Source organism: Halyomorpha halys, unplaced genomic scaffold (genome assembly GCF_000696795.3).
Source record: "Halyomorpha halys isolate HHAL.00 unplaced genomic scaffold, Hhal_1.1 Scaffold254.1, whole genome shotgun sequence".
In the NCBI taxonomy this organism is placed as follows: domain Eukaryota; kingdom Metazoa; phylum Arthropoda; class Insecta; order Hemiptera; family Pentatomidae; genus Halyomorpha; species Halyomorpha halys.
In genome coordinates, this window is record NW_027109499.1 from 473,369 (window position 1) to 488,875 (window position 15,507).

At 33.1% G+C, this 15,507-nt stretch overlaps 1 protein-coding gene across 3 annotated transcripts; it reads right to left on the reverse strand.

The window, feature by feature from the left end:
* Positions 1–996: 996 nt before the first annotated feature.
* LOC106680328 (E3 ubiquitin-protein ligase Mdm2) lies at positions 997–13,318 on the reverse strand. 3 transcript variants are annotated; one of them, XR_001343100.3, is made up of 4 exons: positions 13,082–13,312; positions 11,223–11,393; positions 3,344–3,545; positions 997–1,303 (listed from the first exon to the last, which is right to left on the reverse strand). XR_001343100.3 is itself a non-coding variant. In XM_014419945.2 (4 exons), exons 1-4 carry the CDS (start codon positions 13,146–13,148, stop codon positions 1,026–1,028), a joined length of 714 nt encoding a protein of 237 aa, XP_014275431.1. In that variant the 5' UTR covers positions 13,149–13,313; the 3' UTR covers positions 997–1,025. The 3 variants fall into 3 exon arrangements, 2 of the variants coding, with proteins under 2 accessions (XP_014275431.1, XP_024215157.1); XM_014419945.2 differs by having other exon boundaries at positions 13,086–13,313; XM_024359389.2 differs by lacking the exon at positions 997–1,303 and adding an exon at positions 2,381–3,214 and having other exon boundaries at positions 13,086–13,318.
* Between the last annotated feature and the right edge of the window lie 2,189 nt (positions 13,319–15,507).

Below are 15,507 nucleotides of genomic sequence, written 5' to 3' on the forward strand. Positions count from 1 at the left end.
CTTTAGCAGTTTATTTTTGAATTAATATAGCACAATGAAGACATTACGGGTATTCATGATCTTTAGTTTAACATGTTAAAGTGTGTTAAATGGAGAAATATTTCCTTCTTTTACCATGTTAAAACGATATAAGATATAATATATGTTTAGGTAATCAAACTCAGAAGTTTCAGATAAAAATTCTAGAATAAAAGTTGAATTTATAGGTTATGTAGTTACTATTTATACGATTTTTTTTTCAACATGTTACTTATCTTTATTTTGTTTCTCTTTATACTTAAAATAGAGTAAATTGAATGCCGAAAAAAATCAGTACAAGCGTTTGTATACGGACAGTATAGCTTCCTTTGTTTAACAATCATTTATATAAGTCTTGAATTTGCAACGTTGTAGCGTTTTGCATAAAGTTATAGCCCAGTTCACATTGCACGTTTTTGAGAAATTATCGCCCCCTTAGAACAACTCCGTTGAATATTTGGCAGCCAATACTTGCTCTATGAGACAAACGATACAGGTTAAATAGAATTATTCTCAATTTGATATCTAAATAAAATTTTTCCAATTTTAACACTATTTCGAGATTCGGAGATGCTTAATCCATTTTTTGCTATACTTGCTTAAAAAAATTATAAATAAATTTATTTTCTTGAGACAACCCTAAGAAATGTACATTCCAAAATTAAAAGGCACATAATACATTAAAATGCTGAATATTTTCCTCAAGTATTTCCATGGTTTCCCAAATATTGCACCCAATCCTTCTTGGAAGATCAATAATATTTCATAAATGTACAATGTAAACGAGGCTAAAACTTTCTGAAAAAAATAGCCTTTGTTATAATGAATACAAAACTCATCACGTTTATCTATCATCGACTATATTTGTCCAAAGATCTTTTAAAACTGAGATCAAGTCACACACGGCATAAGACAAAAATACTACAAATTATCTAAGTATTTTTCTTTTTTTTTTTTTTGAGTATCAAATGCAGGACATACACTATTTTCATTTTTTATTGTTCGTTTTATTTGTATTTTTCTGTGGTGTATCCTGTGAAATAATAATGAATTTTCTTTCCACACGCTGGGCATTTTTCATTGTTGCGGTCAAGGGCCACAGCACATTTCTTGCAAACGCACAAATGAGCTACTTTTTCATGAACGAGTACGACTTCCAATGGTCGAACTTGGCAAACCAAGCAAACGTTGTCCACGTCAGTGCTTGAAGCGGTCGTATCTTCGTAAGCTTTATCCAATATCTTCCTCACATATGCCCGCCTTTTAAGACGAAGCTTTCTTCTTTCTGTTAGGAAAAAATAATAATAATAATACGGTCAGTTATGATTTCTCATCGATTCTTTTAATATTATTTAAGATAGTCTTTAATAGTCTAGAATTAATCAGAATTTTCGGGTTCAACATTAACAAATTTAATTATATATTAAATTCTGAACGTCGTTACAAGTAAAGGGCAGAGAAGGGGAGGAGTCACTCCCCCCCCCTCTATAGTCATGAAGATCTGTCTTTTGTGATGGATTGGGAGTTCAGACCGTTTATCTAGTAAATGCTGTAGTAGTCGTAGTCGACGAGCAGTTTCCTTCGTTTTCATTCTTTCATGAGAATTATAAGTCAGTCGCTTGTCCAGATGACGGACCTGTTCGACAGGAATAAGTGGGGTTTTATTAAAGGATACTGAGGGGCAGGAAGCCATGGTTTTACGACGAAGTGTAAATGTGATTTGGTGAGATTTATTGGAATTCATTTTAAATCTCCAGTTTTGACATCAATCTTTAAAGGTGGTAATGTGGGATTGGGATGCAATAGAAGATTCATTATTCAGAGATAATAGACATGTTTCATAGGCATATGTGGTGAGGACAGTATTAGGATGAGTCGGGATGTCAGCTCTAAAACTGTATAAACAATAGGACCAAGAATACTACCCTGAGGTACACCAGCAGACAGAGGCATTTTAGAACCTATTTCAAACCACGAAAATTATACTAAAGCATTATTTAAAGAGGTCATTTATAAATATTTCATATATTTAGAGAGATCACCTTTTCCAAAAATTTGTAAGAAAAGGGCCAATTTTAAGGGAGTACTGACCAGACCTCCGTTTAATTCAGATTATACTCTTCCCCTCTCTGCCTAAAAAAAAAATGTAGCAGCTACACCCTTGCTTCCATGACTCTTTAAAGAAATTAGATTTTGTAGTGAATGGGAAACAATCATGAATCCAAGGAGAATTCAACAGATGGAATGGTAATAGAAAATAATAATAGTGTTAGTTCTCAAGCACCACCACAACATGGCGGGTCAAAGTGTACTCTACTATACTATTTTTTTGTTTCCTAACCCCTAAAATAAAAAGAATGATTAGCAAGAGAGTATTTAATAAATATATCTACATATACACAGCTAAGTCCTTTTACAGACTCCATTTGAAGTAATGTTTGCAAAAGTTTTGATATTCACATTTTGTTTCAGCTTTCTGACACATTTTGAATTGTACTTCATTCTACTACACTACTCAGACTAATTTAACAACTATCACTTAAAACTAAAACGTGTCTATATAACTTCCTTTATTATCTTATAGGTTATTGATCTCTCCCCACTACTTCCTGCCATCGCACTAGAGGTGGCGCTGGTGGCTACGTTTGGCAGAGGGGGTTTAATAGAAAATTAAAAGGAGTCCAAAAATTTGAAATTCCTCTGTATAATGAACTGAGTGTGGCGTACGGTTGGTAGATCGAAGAGTTCATGAAGGTCTGAAGGCTTCTTATTCTTTCACGGCGTCGTCTTCTGAAGTATGGTGTCCTGGAAACCCTGAAGGAAGTACTGCGTGCCGTCAGTGAGATATGAGAGCGGTGTTCCGTATAGAAGAGGATGCTCTTATCTACCTGGAGTTTTAGCTTTAAACTATAGAGTTAAGTCGGAGTGCCATAAGGAGCAATACGCAGTCCAGTGAGATAGATCTGGAATGTTCATCACGAATTTGCACAGCAATGGTTCTGTTGTCGAGAAACGTTCATAACTATCATCATATTGCCGGGCGAATTCCCCGTATGGTTTTTCTGTTACCAATTCTGTACTTCACGTTCGCCTGTCAGCGATAATAATATAAGGTTATTATTATATATAGAGCTCTCTGCAATTATTACTAGTGTCACTGTGACAAGAATATAGCTTCCTTAATTCTGTTTTGTGCCTAAAAGAATTGTTAGTTACTAAAAAAAAATTATCTTTTAAACATAAATAAAAAGTAAAAATACAACCACTAAATTATAACAGGCAATTAGTGATTTGCTATTTCATTGTCCACATGAAACTACAATACCTTCGGCGAATTCCCAAGGACTACACTCTTCCGATGACGAATGCTCTTCTCTAACGTTTTTTGCTGCCCTTATATGGCACAAGTTCGAATATTTCGATAGAGGTGGTTGTGGGAAGATATTTTCTTCATCACTGGAAACTAAAGAATATTTGCGTTTTCTTAATTTCCTTGTAGGTCCCGGAGGCATCCACTGGTCCCTTGTCTGAAAATTTAACAATAACGTATCAACAAAAATATTAAACTCATTATTATTTATAATTCTTATTATTTATTTTTTTTCCCCCCGAACCCTCTAAAACAGAAATAAAAAGTGAATTAGTAAGTGCATTACTGTGAAAAAGAAAAGTAATTCGTGTTGTGTCTTACCTTTTACTACCATTGGTATTTTAAGGTTACCTGTTATGTTTAATGTCATATATGAGCTATCCATTCTAAAAAGAAGCTATTTTAAGTTCAAGGAGGTGAGGGGCCTCCTTAATTCATATATATTTAGCTCTTCCTAACAAAGTACTAAACCTCTGGCCCTTCGTGAGTTGTAGTGGTACAGGACCAAACCATTTCAACCCAAAATAAAACCCATTAAAGGGACGAATTCAGCTATGGAATATGAGACATGGTAAATTTTTAAACCATTTTTAATTTCTGAATATCATAGTAAAAGGACTGTTGTTAGGATAGGGAGTGCATTTTGGGGCCTCAGGTACCCTGCAACTATGACCATATATAAAGGTGTGATCTTGGGTATTCTGAGGTACGCATCCCCTGTCTGGAGCCGAAACCTCACGCAGACACAGAAGAGAAGACTGGCCACCATACAGAGATTGACTCTGCTGAGGGTCACGAAGACATACAGAACGGTGTCACATGAGGCGGTGCAGGTGCTGGGCGCAGCGATGCCCCTGGACCTCATCCTCAGGGAGGATGTCCTTAAATATGAAGTAAAGAGGCAGGGACTAGAAGCGCTGCCGGAGGAGCTCCGAGAGAGGATCGGTGAGACTCCTAACTTATGGAAGAAAATACTGCGAGAGGACTCAATACAGAAGTGGAATGGACGGTGGGTAGCAAGCCAGAAGGGCGCTACTTTGAAAAAATTCTTCCCTACCGTCCTTTCCAGACTGAAGGCTAAATGGGTCATCCCAGACTATTGGGTCTCACAGATCCTAACAGGACACGGGGGGTTTCGGGGAAAGCTGCAGAGAACTGCGAGAACATCGACCCCCGGTGCCCCACGTGCGGAGTTCCTGAAACAGCAGAACACGTAATAATGGATTGCTCCGCCATGGAAGGACACCGAGCCGGGCTGTTGAGAAAGACCGGGATTTTCGCCCTCGCCGTGTCGGACTTTCCCTGTTTGATAGAAGAAGAGAATTATCCCTTCTTCAGGGAGTTCATTTACGGGTGGAAGGAGGTGGTGGACCCAACACATTTCACAATGGGAAGAACTTGACCGCCCAACATCGGCGAGCCACCAGAAGAAGATGAAGCTGACCCAGACTGAGACCAGGAGGGCTGGACCAGCTTAGTAACTGCAGGAGAAACACAAGAAAACCTAAGAGAACGTCATTTAAAGAAGAGTAAATTTGATTAAATATGAGCCGTAATAGAATTATTTACGTTAAATAGTTTATTCCTACAAAGATAAACATAATTAACTATTTTGTAGTACATTTAACTAGCTTGAATTTGAGCGCTGACAGACATCAGTACGTCCAATGGTTTCTGAAATAAAGTTTTTCATAAATCAAACTTGTTGTCCGAACTACTATAAATCAATTTATTTTAGCAAATATCATGAAAACTACCATTCCTACAAAGGTAAAGGTCAGAAACTTCTTTATAGTCCATTAAACTACCTTTAATTTGAGTGCTAATAGATATCTGTACGTCACATAGTTCCTGAGATATAGATTTCTCAAAATAAATTAACTGAGTACTAATCTAATAAGTAGATTTTTAAGAAATTTTGCTTTTTAAAAAGCTATATCTCGAGAACTATTGGACGTAAATAGGACACCGAGCTCTTTAAGCTCTTTTAGGGCTAATATTTCAGCAAATTTACTCTTCTTTAAATAATGTTCTCTTAGATTTTCTAGTATTGTTGGTAGTTTTTAAGATATGGAGCTCCGAATGAAAAAATTAATGTTTTTTTAGAGTTTTGAAATAGCCACCATTTTTTATTCCCCCAACCTATACTTGGCATCAATTTTGACTAGTAATTATAACTAGTTTTCATTAAAGTAATCAAAAATTGGGGTGAGATAACTGCATTTTGATTTCAACTGAATGATAGGATTTCAAAATTTTCTCGTTAATCGCTAGTATTACCTCTACACGATCAATCTGAATTCCATCTTTGGTTTTACTGCCATTCCGATTGATCTCGTAACGAGTTTTCATGGGGGTTAAAGAAAAATATCATGAAAGATAAAATTTGCATTTAGGATTTACTAGGTTCTAATCATATCGAACAATAATTAATAAATATTACTGCTTACCTTGTATGTTTACAAAATAAAAAAAGTACTGGCACTATTATAAAGTTAAAAATTAAAATTTTATAAACAATTAAATCATGCCCATTAAAAAAAATATATATAATTAATATTACAATACGTGCGTCATATGATATGACTATTTAAAATTCTATACCTAAACCTGGTTGAGTATAATAATATAATATGTACAATTACAAAAATAATTATTATTAAAAAGCGTATTGTTTTTGTTTTATATGCATCTCCTGTACTTTTTTAGCTTTATATTTTACGTATTTTTATATGAAACTTTTACTCTTGCATTTGTTACTTGTTTTTAATTATTTTCATTGTATCTTATCTTTGTATTTTTATTACTATCATTGTATCTTATCATAATATCATTTTGTATCTTTTTAGCCCTGCAAAGTGGGGCGAAACGTTGGAAAATAAATAGTTGTATACTATTTTTGTTTCACTTTTGACCGCAACCCTGACCATCTTTCTTCTTATATATTATTAAAAACGTTCCACAATTGTGCTGTTTATAATATTACAAATATGGAGGATTCTATTGAACTATGGAAATTTCCAATACATTACTTTTAAATAGTTTGCGTTTGTAGGTCATAATTTTCCTGTCCAAAAAAATCCCTAGTATCTTGATATCAGAAAAGTTATAATAAATCAATACAAATTTTTGAAATCGATAGAATTAATTTAAAAAACAACAGATTAATTGTTATTCGATTAAATATTTATTCCAATAATTTGGTATTCAAGTAATTTTTTATTCTGTATTGTAGAAAGATAGACCGGGTGGTGGTAAATAAAGGTATCAAAATAGTAAAAGAATTTATTGTTAAAAGGCTTTATCAGGGCTAAATGGAAAACAAGACACAAACATTGTAAGAACTGGCAAAACATTCAAATAAATATACAGAGAAAATACGAAAATATAATAAATAAACAAATAATTTATTTGTGTTGTTTATAAAATATATAAAAGAAATAATAGTAATAATTTAAGGAAGAATACATATAGGAGGACTAGAAACTAGTTACTAATAGATACAGCCAGGTGTGATAGAATTCTAAATACAGAACTAGAGTAATAAATTGTAGGAAAAATGTTCGTAGAACTAGCAGTAAATATGGTAAAGAAGCAGGTGTGAAAAGGTGGTATATGGTAAAGGTGGTTGAATAGTAGCAAGTAAAGGGAAAAATTAATAAAAATATTAAATTAATATAAATGGGACCCTTCTTCTCAGGTACAAAATTATCCCACTTCTTTGCTAATCCTCAAAATGGGTAAGAATTTTTATAGTATTGAGATAGGTAAAATGACAGACTCATCAAATTTCTTGTCTAATATTACGATAGGCAAATATAAACGTTGGCTAACAATAAATAGTTTTCTTCTATAATTTTGATACCTTTATTGACCGCGAAATACTCAATTAACAATTAGGCAATTTTCTTCGAATTTCCAATTCTCCAATGTTTGCACCAATATACCTGTATGCTGACAAAATTCCAAGAATTTTGCAACTTTCGAATCTTTCGTTGTTTTCTTTCCTGTCTACATCTTTTGAAACGGCTAGGGGTAATAATAAGCAGATAATGATAAAGAATCTCTTATTGAATTGTCTTGCGATAATACTATAAAGTTAAAATTTGGCAGCATGGAACTTTCTGATTTCTGGATATCAGTAAAAAAGGAATATCCACTGCTTAGTGGTACAGCTCTACGAATATTAATTCCATTTGCAATATCCTATTGTGAGAAGCAGGGTATTCGACAGTGGCGGTAATAAAAAGTAAATATCGCTCGAAAATTAACATTGAACAAGAAATGAGAGTCCCCATATCCAATTTTATTCCGAGATTTGAGAAGTTGTGTGTCCACTACACATCAAGCCCATCTATCCCATTAATAAAATTAATAATTTTAATAATGTTAATCATCAATGGACGTTCAATAAATTATTTGTGTATTTAAAATTCGCGTTTAATTTATTTTTCAACTAACCTAACCACATGGTGGTTTTCCAGTCTCAATATGGATATTACCGAAACAGTTGAAATTAAATATTTCATATTATCCCAAGAAAAATAGTAAGTATCTGTTTTTAATTTTTCACTGTTAAATGGGTAATCACTTTTAAAAAGGAAAGTTTTCCAATTTTTCAATAAAGTAAAAAAAATTAGGTGTATTAAGGGTACCGTGGAAAAAATCCGATTATTTAGGGAGCCCTAAACCGAAAAAGACTGGGAACCTCTAGTCTACTTCATACGTTCAACTATCTTCTTGGAATAATTTTTTATTCGATTGAAATTGCGTTTCAAGTCTAAGAATACAAAAGTATTCGGAATTTTTGGACGTATTTTTATTCATTAATTCGTGTTAAAAATTTATTAATACAAACTCCAAAAGAAAAAAATCAATCGAATAATTTTCGCCCAACACTGATACTAACAATATTGGTCTAAGCAGCCAAAGGAAAACCAGTGTAAGTAAAAGCATAAGATATTTTTCTTTTTGAGCCATGAAAACTAAATAGTTTCTTTTAAAGAATCATTAACATAACAATAGGACTCAATATCATCTCTAGTTTACAAATGCGACAGATAACAATTGTTCTTTTCTTAAGATATTTTGTAAATAAATTATATCTATTTGGGCTCATTATCTCAGATTTATGAACCTCTCCTCCCCAAGTCTTCAGTGATTTTTTTATATTCCAATAATACTTTATCCTATACATATATATGTATTGTATATTTGTATGTATTTATTTATTTGTATATGTATGTACATTTTACATATATATGTAAGTGTGTTAAAAATATGTATAGTAATACTGTATTTTAATATTGATACACTATAGTATGATAATACTATATTTTAATAGTTATATGCTGTTGTATTTTAATATTGATATACCATTGTATAATGATACCGTATTTTAATAGTGATTTACTGTAGTATAATAATCCTGTATTTTATTATTGATATAGTATTGTATTATGATACTTAATATTGATATATTATAATGATGAGAGATAGTTGCCGTGGAAGAATATATGAGAAGATAGTTGGGAGTGCGGTCAGAATATAACACAAATAAGTTGAAATAACTTATTTAATCGTGCCAACGTTTTTGCCAGAATTTCTAGCCTTCATCAGGGCTAAGAACAAAGAACAAAGCTGCATACCTCTAGAACTCCAATATAAGTTATAATTAAGTGTGGCCACATTCTTTTTGGCCAATAAATGTAATTATAAAATTAAAATTACCTTTGTAATTGTTCTAAAGGGACCTAGTCCCAGAATAATACACTATTTTTCATTTCATCAGGGCTAAAAAATACATATTTTCTTGATCTTTATTTTATTCTCACTTTTAGCCTGTTAGTGTGTACTCTATTTTTATATTTCTTTTTTATCTACTTTTTTATTTGTTATAATTTCTATTTTTATTAATTATCTAATACTTTTTTTTATAATTCTTGTTTATTTTTACTTTTCAATTTACTTTGTTCATTTTTATATAAACATATTTCAAACCATTTTTTGGTCGTCCGTAGCTTAAATGGTTAGGCCTAGATCTATCGGCCTGAGATCTGGGAGTGGTGCCGGTTCCGATCTGGCCTGGGGTATTGCCTTTTTTCATTGAGTGGCGGTCCCACAAAATGAAAAACTTGACCCCCCACCATGGTTAGAATAGGTTGGTCACCAGTATATAACTAGGCAAACATAACATTAGCCGTGACTTTAAACAAAAAGAAAAGATTTTTAGCTTCATGCTATCTACTCTCTTACTTTGTCATATTATTTTAGTTGTTTGTATCTATTTATAATCTTAATATTTTCTTGAGACTGGTAATTCTTTAATAAATAACTCAAATACTATCCAATTATAGTCTCAAAACTTTATTTCTTTTATACGTCCAACGTTTCGGCCATCTTCAGGGACATCTCAATACCACTTTGCAAACATATAATTTAAACCACTCTAAAAACTTCATTCAGGCTATTCTGCCCAGGTCAAAACATTAGTATCTAATTAGTTAATTATCCATTAAAACACAGTCAAAATTATTTATCTGCAAACACTATTAATAAACTCTTATCACTTTGTATCTTTTTAGCCCTGATGAAGCCAGGTAAAGTGGGACGAAGCGTTGGCTCATAATAAATATTTTTTTTTACTATTTGAGCAATGTCCCATATGTTGCCGATTTGGCCAGAACCAGATACCAATCCTTCCATAATAAACTTCCCAACCACCCAACCTAACTCGTTTCTAACCTGGGTTCTCCTTCACTACCTAATAATACTCCTAGGCGTCTGAAAAGAAGATGGCCTCGAGATCTTCTCCTTTAGAAATGTTTTTGGAGTTCTATCAATGGGTAGATTCTCCACATATTTTTATCATGTCATAATGTCACTTACAGCAAATTTAATTGATGTGTATATATGTATACAGTTGTAAATATCAATAAATAAATTATTAAAAATAAAAACAAAAAAAAACTATTTGAGCTCTTTTGACCGTATCCAATTATATATTTGTTTTATTTTTTGTCGTTTTAAAAAGGGTATAACGAATATAAAATTTAATTCCACGCCAGGAATACAAACAGTAAAGACAATAAATATGAGAAGATGATCAGGGTTGCGGTAAAAAAAAGAACAATAATTACAAACTATTTAACCGCAACCCTGATCATCTTCTCATATTTAAATTTTTACGGTCAACTATATATACATATATACAGATAAAGACAATAGTTTAACAAAACATAAAGAAGCAGAAATGCAATCTTCTCAATTCTAGCACGAACCTTGCAGAGCAAAGATTCCATCCTTGGAGGACTTAAGGATCGAACCCGTAAGACTCATCCTGCCCATTCATTTCCTAGCAAGCTACCTAACCTGTATGAACACAATGTCGAAGCCTTATAGTATAGAGTTCCTCACCAATATTCAATTGGAGTCAGAACCATTTAACCTAATACAAGCATCTCGACAACTTATTGCTTTCTCCCCATGAGCTCTTGGACTAATACTATTACAGTATGGGATTAATAATTTGAAACTTTCGTTTAAAAATGAAATTGTTTCCTTGAATTTTTTTGAGTTTAGCTAGTTGCGTAGTATATACAATACAACTAAGATGGATATTAAAGAAAGAGAGATTGTACTAGGTATTCATTATTTCATTAACTACACCGGATGGTAACGCCATTAAAAGTAAAACGAGTAAATTATCCAATGGTATCCCGATAATGAAATGCTTTTAAAACATAACAACCAGATACATACAGCAATAATGACTAATATGTTAAACCAATTCGGTTTAAAACAGAGCTATAGTAATCAGTATATGTAAACCAACTTGGTAACATTTTCTGCAGCACCTTGATCGAGTTTCCGTGATAGCCTTACACCTGAAGCAAAGTTTTGGTTCGGCATCTCGTTGAACAACAGGAACCGGGTGGTACGACTCGTCGTCTGCGAATCCGTCGGTCGAATACAGCTTGTGTTCCCCACTCCCTCCAGAAATTCCCTGAAAATAATAACAATTAAAATTAATATGATATTCAAATACTAGTAGAGTCTTAGTTATAAAAATAGGGGACGTGATGACCGTGTGGGCTGGGGCTTAGGTCCCAGAGCGCCCGGTTCGGAAAGTTTTTTAAAATTTATTTATTGACATTTACAACTGTATATAAAGTACAACAAGCAAATTTGAAGTAAGATCATAATGATATGATACAGCATGTAGAGAAACTACCCAGTAGTAGAACTATAAAAACATTTTACAATATAAGGTCACGAGGCCATCTTCTTTTCAGGCGCCTCGGAGGATTGCCAGGAATGGAAGAGGAAGCAAGGTTAGAAACAAGTGAGTTTGGGTGGTTAGGGAGTTTATTATGGAAGGAATGATATCGGGTTCGGGCTGGATCGGTTACATAAGGAACATTTAGGTATTTATGGATGGTTCTATCAGTAACAAAATAAGGAGCATTGAGAATTTCACGAAGGATTTTGGATTGTTAGAAGTATCATTTACTAAAACATTACATTGAGCTTAAATGAACGGTTTTACAGCTATTCAAGATACATTAGGTCGTTTAGATAATCTCTATTAACTTCAACGTAAAGTTTCCTTCAAGGGGCGTGGTCAAATCCCCACACCTTAGCGTCTTTTTGCATAGAAAAATAGGGTTATGGCGCCCCCCTGCTAGCAACTAGTGATATAATAAGAGAATAAATATAAAGGAGAGATTTATAATAAAGGACTCTAATATTCAAAACAAAAACCAAAAATATAAATATAATTTTTTTTTTAATAATTTATTTATTGATATTTACAACTGTATACATATATACACATCAATTAAATTTGATGTAAGTGATATTATGACATGATAAAAACATGTGGAGAATCTACCCATAGATAGAACTCCAAAAACATTTCTAAAGGAGATCTCAAGGCCATCTTCTTTTCAGACGCCTAGGAGGATTATTAGGTAGTGAAGGAGAAGCCAGGTTAGAAACGAGTTGGTTTGGGTGGTTGGGAAGTTTATTATGGAAGGATTGGTATCTGGTTCTGGCCAAATCGGCAACATAGGGGACATTGAGGTCCTGATGGATGACTTGATTTGTGACAAAATAAGGAGAATTAAGGATTTTACGAAGGATTTTGGACTGTAAGGATTGGATTCGAGAGGAATTAGATGGTTTAGTGGAGCCCCATAGCTCAACTCCGTATGTCCAGTTAAGCCTTATAATAGTCATGTAGATCAGTCTTTTGTAATGGATTGGAAATTTGGACCGTTTGTCTAGTAAATGTAAATTGTAATAGTAAATATAAATTTGAAGTATGAAATCGTTCCAAGATATTAAACTTAGCTTAGATAATCTTATTGTCCCATTTCTTGTATTTCATTATAAACCAGAATTCTTCATTATTTAAAATTCATTAACTTATAAGTTAACCATTGGATAATGAAACAGTTGTGTACTTGTTATATTCATCGGTTGGTAGAACGTTAAGGTTATAATAGGTTGTTGGTTAGGATTTTAACCAGTGTCACGTGATGAATGTTTAGTTTGGCATGTTTTCAGTTAAAAACTATTACTGTTAGCTTATTTCTTATTAACGACGTGTTGTTTATTGCAAGTGTTCACGTCCTTAAGTGTTCAATTTATTTACCAAAATATATATTAAACGGGACACAGTAAACGTACATACGTGCAAATGGAATTCCGCCAGTGAATCGCTTGCCAAGTCCTTGCAGTGCCTTTTATTTCCCATTTTAATCAGGATTGTACATTTGCCGTGATATACTGTTATGTAAGAATGCTTGGAATGTTTGAGAACTGAGAATTTGGACTTTTTCTATTCTGAATATTTGAGTTCCAGTGTTCTACTCCATTGAACTTTGTAGCTTGATACATGTGATCTGGTTGTTAGAGCGATAGTGATTTACCCCATCATGTGATCAATAAGTAATGAAACCCTCAAAATGTCGGTCTTAATATAAATATTGACGTTGTTTTCGAAAAAAAAAAAGGAAGGAAAGGATAGAAAAGGAAGAGAAGAAAAAAGGTGGAATTAACAAAAAAAAATTAATAAAGTATAAAAACAAGAAAAAAAATCATGAAAAAGATAAAGAACCATCGCGATGAAACATAAAAAATCATATTCTATTATTATATATTGTTACTTGTTATGCTTATCTATTGTAAGAAAATTGTCTCATTAGATTAGAATAGGTATGCTGTGTAGCTAGCACTCCAATGAAGATGGCAGTACATCTTTGTTGTTTTTAATTAAGTTTTTCCCCTAAATATCCACTTGGCACTATTTTTATCGATATTTTAAAATTGTTAGCCATATATTCGAACCTGGTTTTTTGAATTTAGAATTCAAATTAAATTATAAACACTAAATAGTTAAAAAAATCCGGATACTCTGATTTTTCAACACAATTCTAGTACAAATATTTTTTTTTCTTTAATTAGGTGTAAGGGTTTATTTCTTTATAGGTTACAATTTATACACTGCTGTTTCATCCATATTAAATTTCGATAATAAGTGCCTTTTTCAAAAAAAGGTGACTTTTTTTTTTTTTTAATTTTATTTATTTTTTTACGCTGATGACACATGTATACTTTATGTAAACAACGACCCAACTAATGCATCACAAACACTACAGGCTCACATAACATCTATTGAAGAATAGTGTAAAAACTGGAGAATCAAAATAAATCCTGACAAATCCCACTAGATCACCTTTACTTTCCGTCGTAAACCTCTGCCCTCCTGTCCTACAGTATCCTTTCTAAATACACCACTAATGCCTGTTGAACAGATTCGATACTTAGGACTCCATCTTGACAAGAGACTTATTTGGAATCCACACACAAGACTGAAATGACAAGAAACTGCTCGTAGATTCCGATTGCTACAACACTTACTTCACAAACGCTCTAAACTTCCCATTCACTACAAAAAATTAATATACACTACGACAATCAGACCAATTTGGACATATGGAATTGAGCTTTGGGGCTCCACCAAACCATCAAATTCTTCCCGCATCCAATCGTTACAATCCAAAATCCTACGTAAAATCCTTGATGCTCCTTATTACGTCACAAATAAACTCATGCACAAAGACCTTAACATCCCATCCGTTGCAGATTTGACCAAAAACAGATATGCGTCTTTTCATTCCAAACTCCTTAACCATCCTAACCCATCAATTCTTAATCTTTCATCCTTAACAATCCCTGATAATCCTCCGAGCCGTCTGAAAAGAAGATGGCCACGGGACCTTCTAATTTAAATTAATGTTTGATGTTCCACCAATGGGTGGTTCCTTCCCAAGAGTTTCAAGAGTATATGAAACATACAACATATTTACCTATTGTATTATTTTGTACAGTTGTAAATTACATTAAATAAATAATTTTAAAAAAATTTATTAATTGCTATTTTCAAGTGTATTTACATTAAAATACATTTAGTAAATATGATGTAAGATCAATAATGGAGTGATACAGGCATGTAGAGAAACTACTCGAGGCCATCTTCTTTTCAGGCGCTTTGGTGGATTGCCAGGAATAGAAGAGGAATTAAGGTTAGAAAGTGGTGGGTTTGGATGGTTAGGGACCTTGTAATGGAAGGATTGGTACCTGGTTCGGACTAGGTCGGTAACATATGGAATATTAAGGTCTTTATGAATGATTTTATTTGCGACAAAGTAAGGAGCATTGAAGGTTTTACGAAGGATTTTGGATCGTAAGGATTGGATACGAGAGGAATTCGAAGGTTTAGTGGAGCCCGAAAGCTCTACTCCGTACGTCCAGATAGACCTTATTATTGTCATGTAGGTCAGTCTTTTGTAATGAATTGGCAGCTTAGACCGTTTGTCTAGTAAGTGCTGTAATAGTCGGAATCGACGTGCAGTTTCCTGTCTTTTCAGTCTGGTGAGAGGATTCCAGGCTTGTTGTTTGTCCAGTTCTTGTTATCTATTCTCTTTCTTAGTCTTAGTCTTAGTTTCTTATTATAATTGTTTGTATCGTTATTAGTCCAGATGAAGCCCTGCAACTTGCAGTGAAAGGTTGCCTCACATTGAATAGCTTAATTACTATTTGAGTTTTTTTTT

Bases quoted from the DNA above. Each gene is read 5' to 3' on its own strand.
- LOC106680328 (XM_014419945.2), bottom strand. From the start codon at position 13,148: ATGGGAAATAAAAGGCACTGCAAGGACTTGGCAAGCGATTCACTGGCG. The intron at 11,394-13,085 runs GTATGTACGTTT...TATTATTTTCAG, and splicing joins TGGCGGAATTCCATTTGCAC to GGAATTTCTGGAGGGAGTGG. The intron at 3,546-11,222 runs GTTGGTTTACAT...TTAAATTTTCAG, and splicing joins GCTGCAGAAAATGTTACCAA to ACAAGGGACCAGTGGATGCC.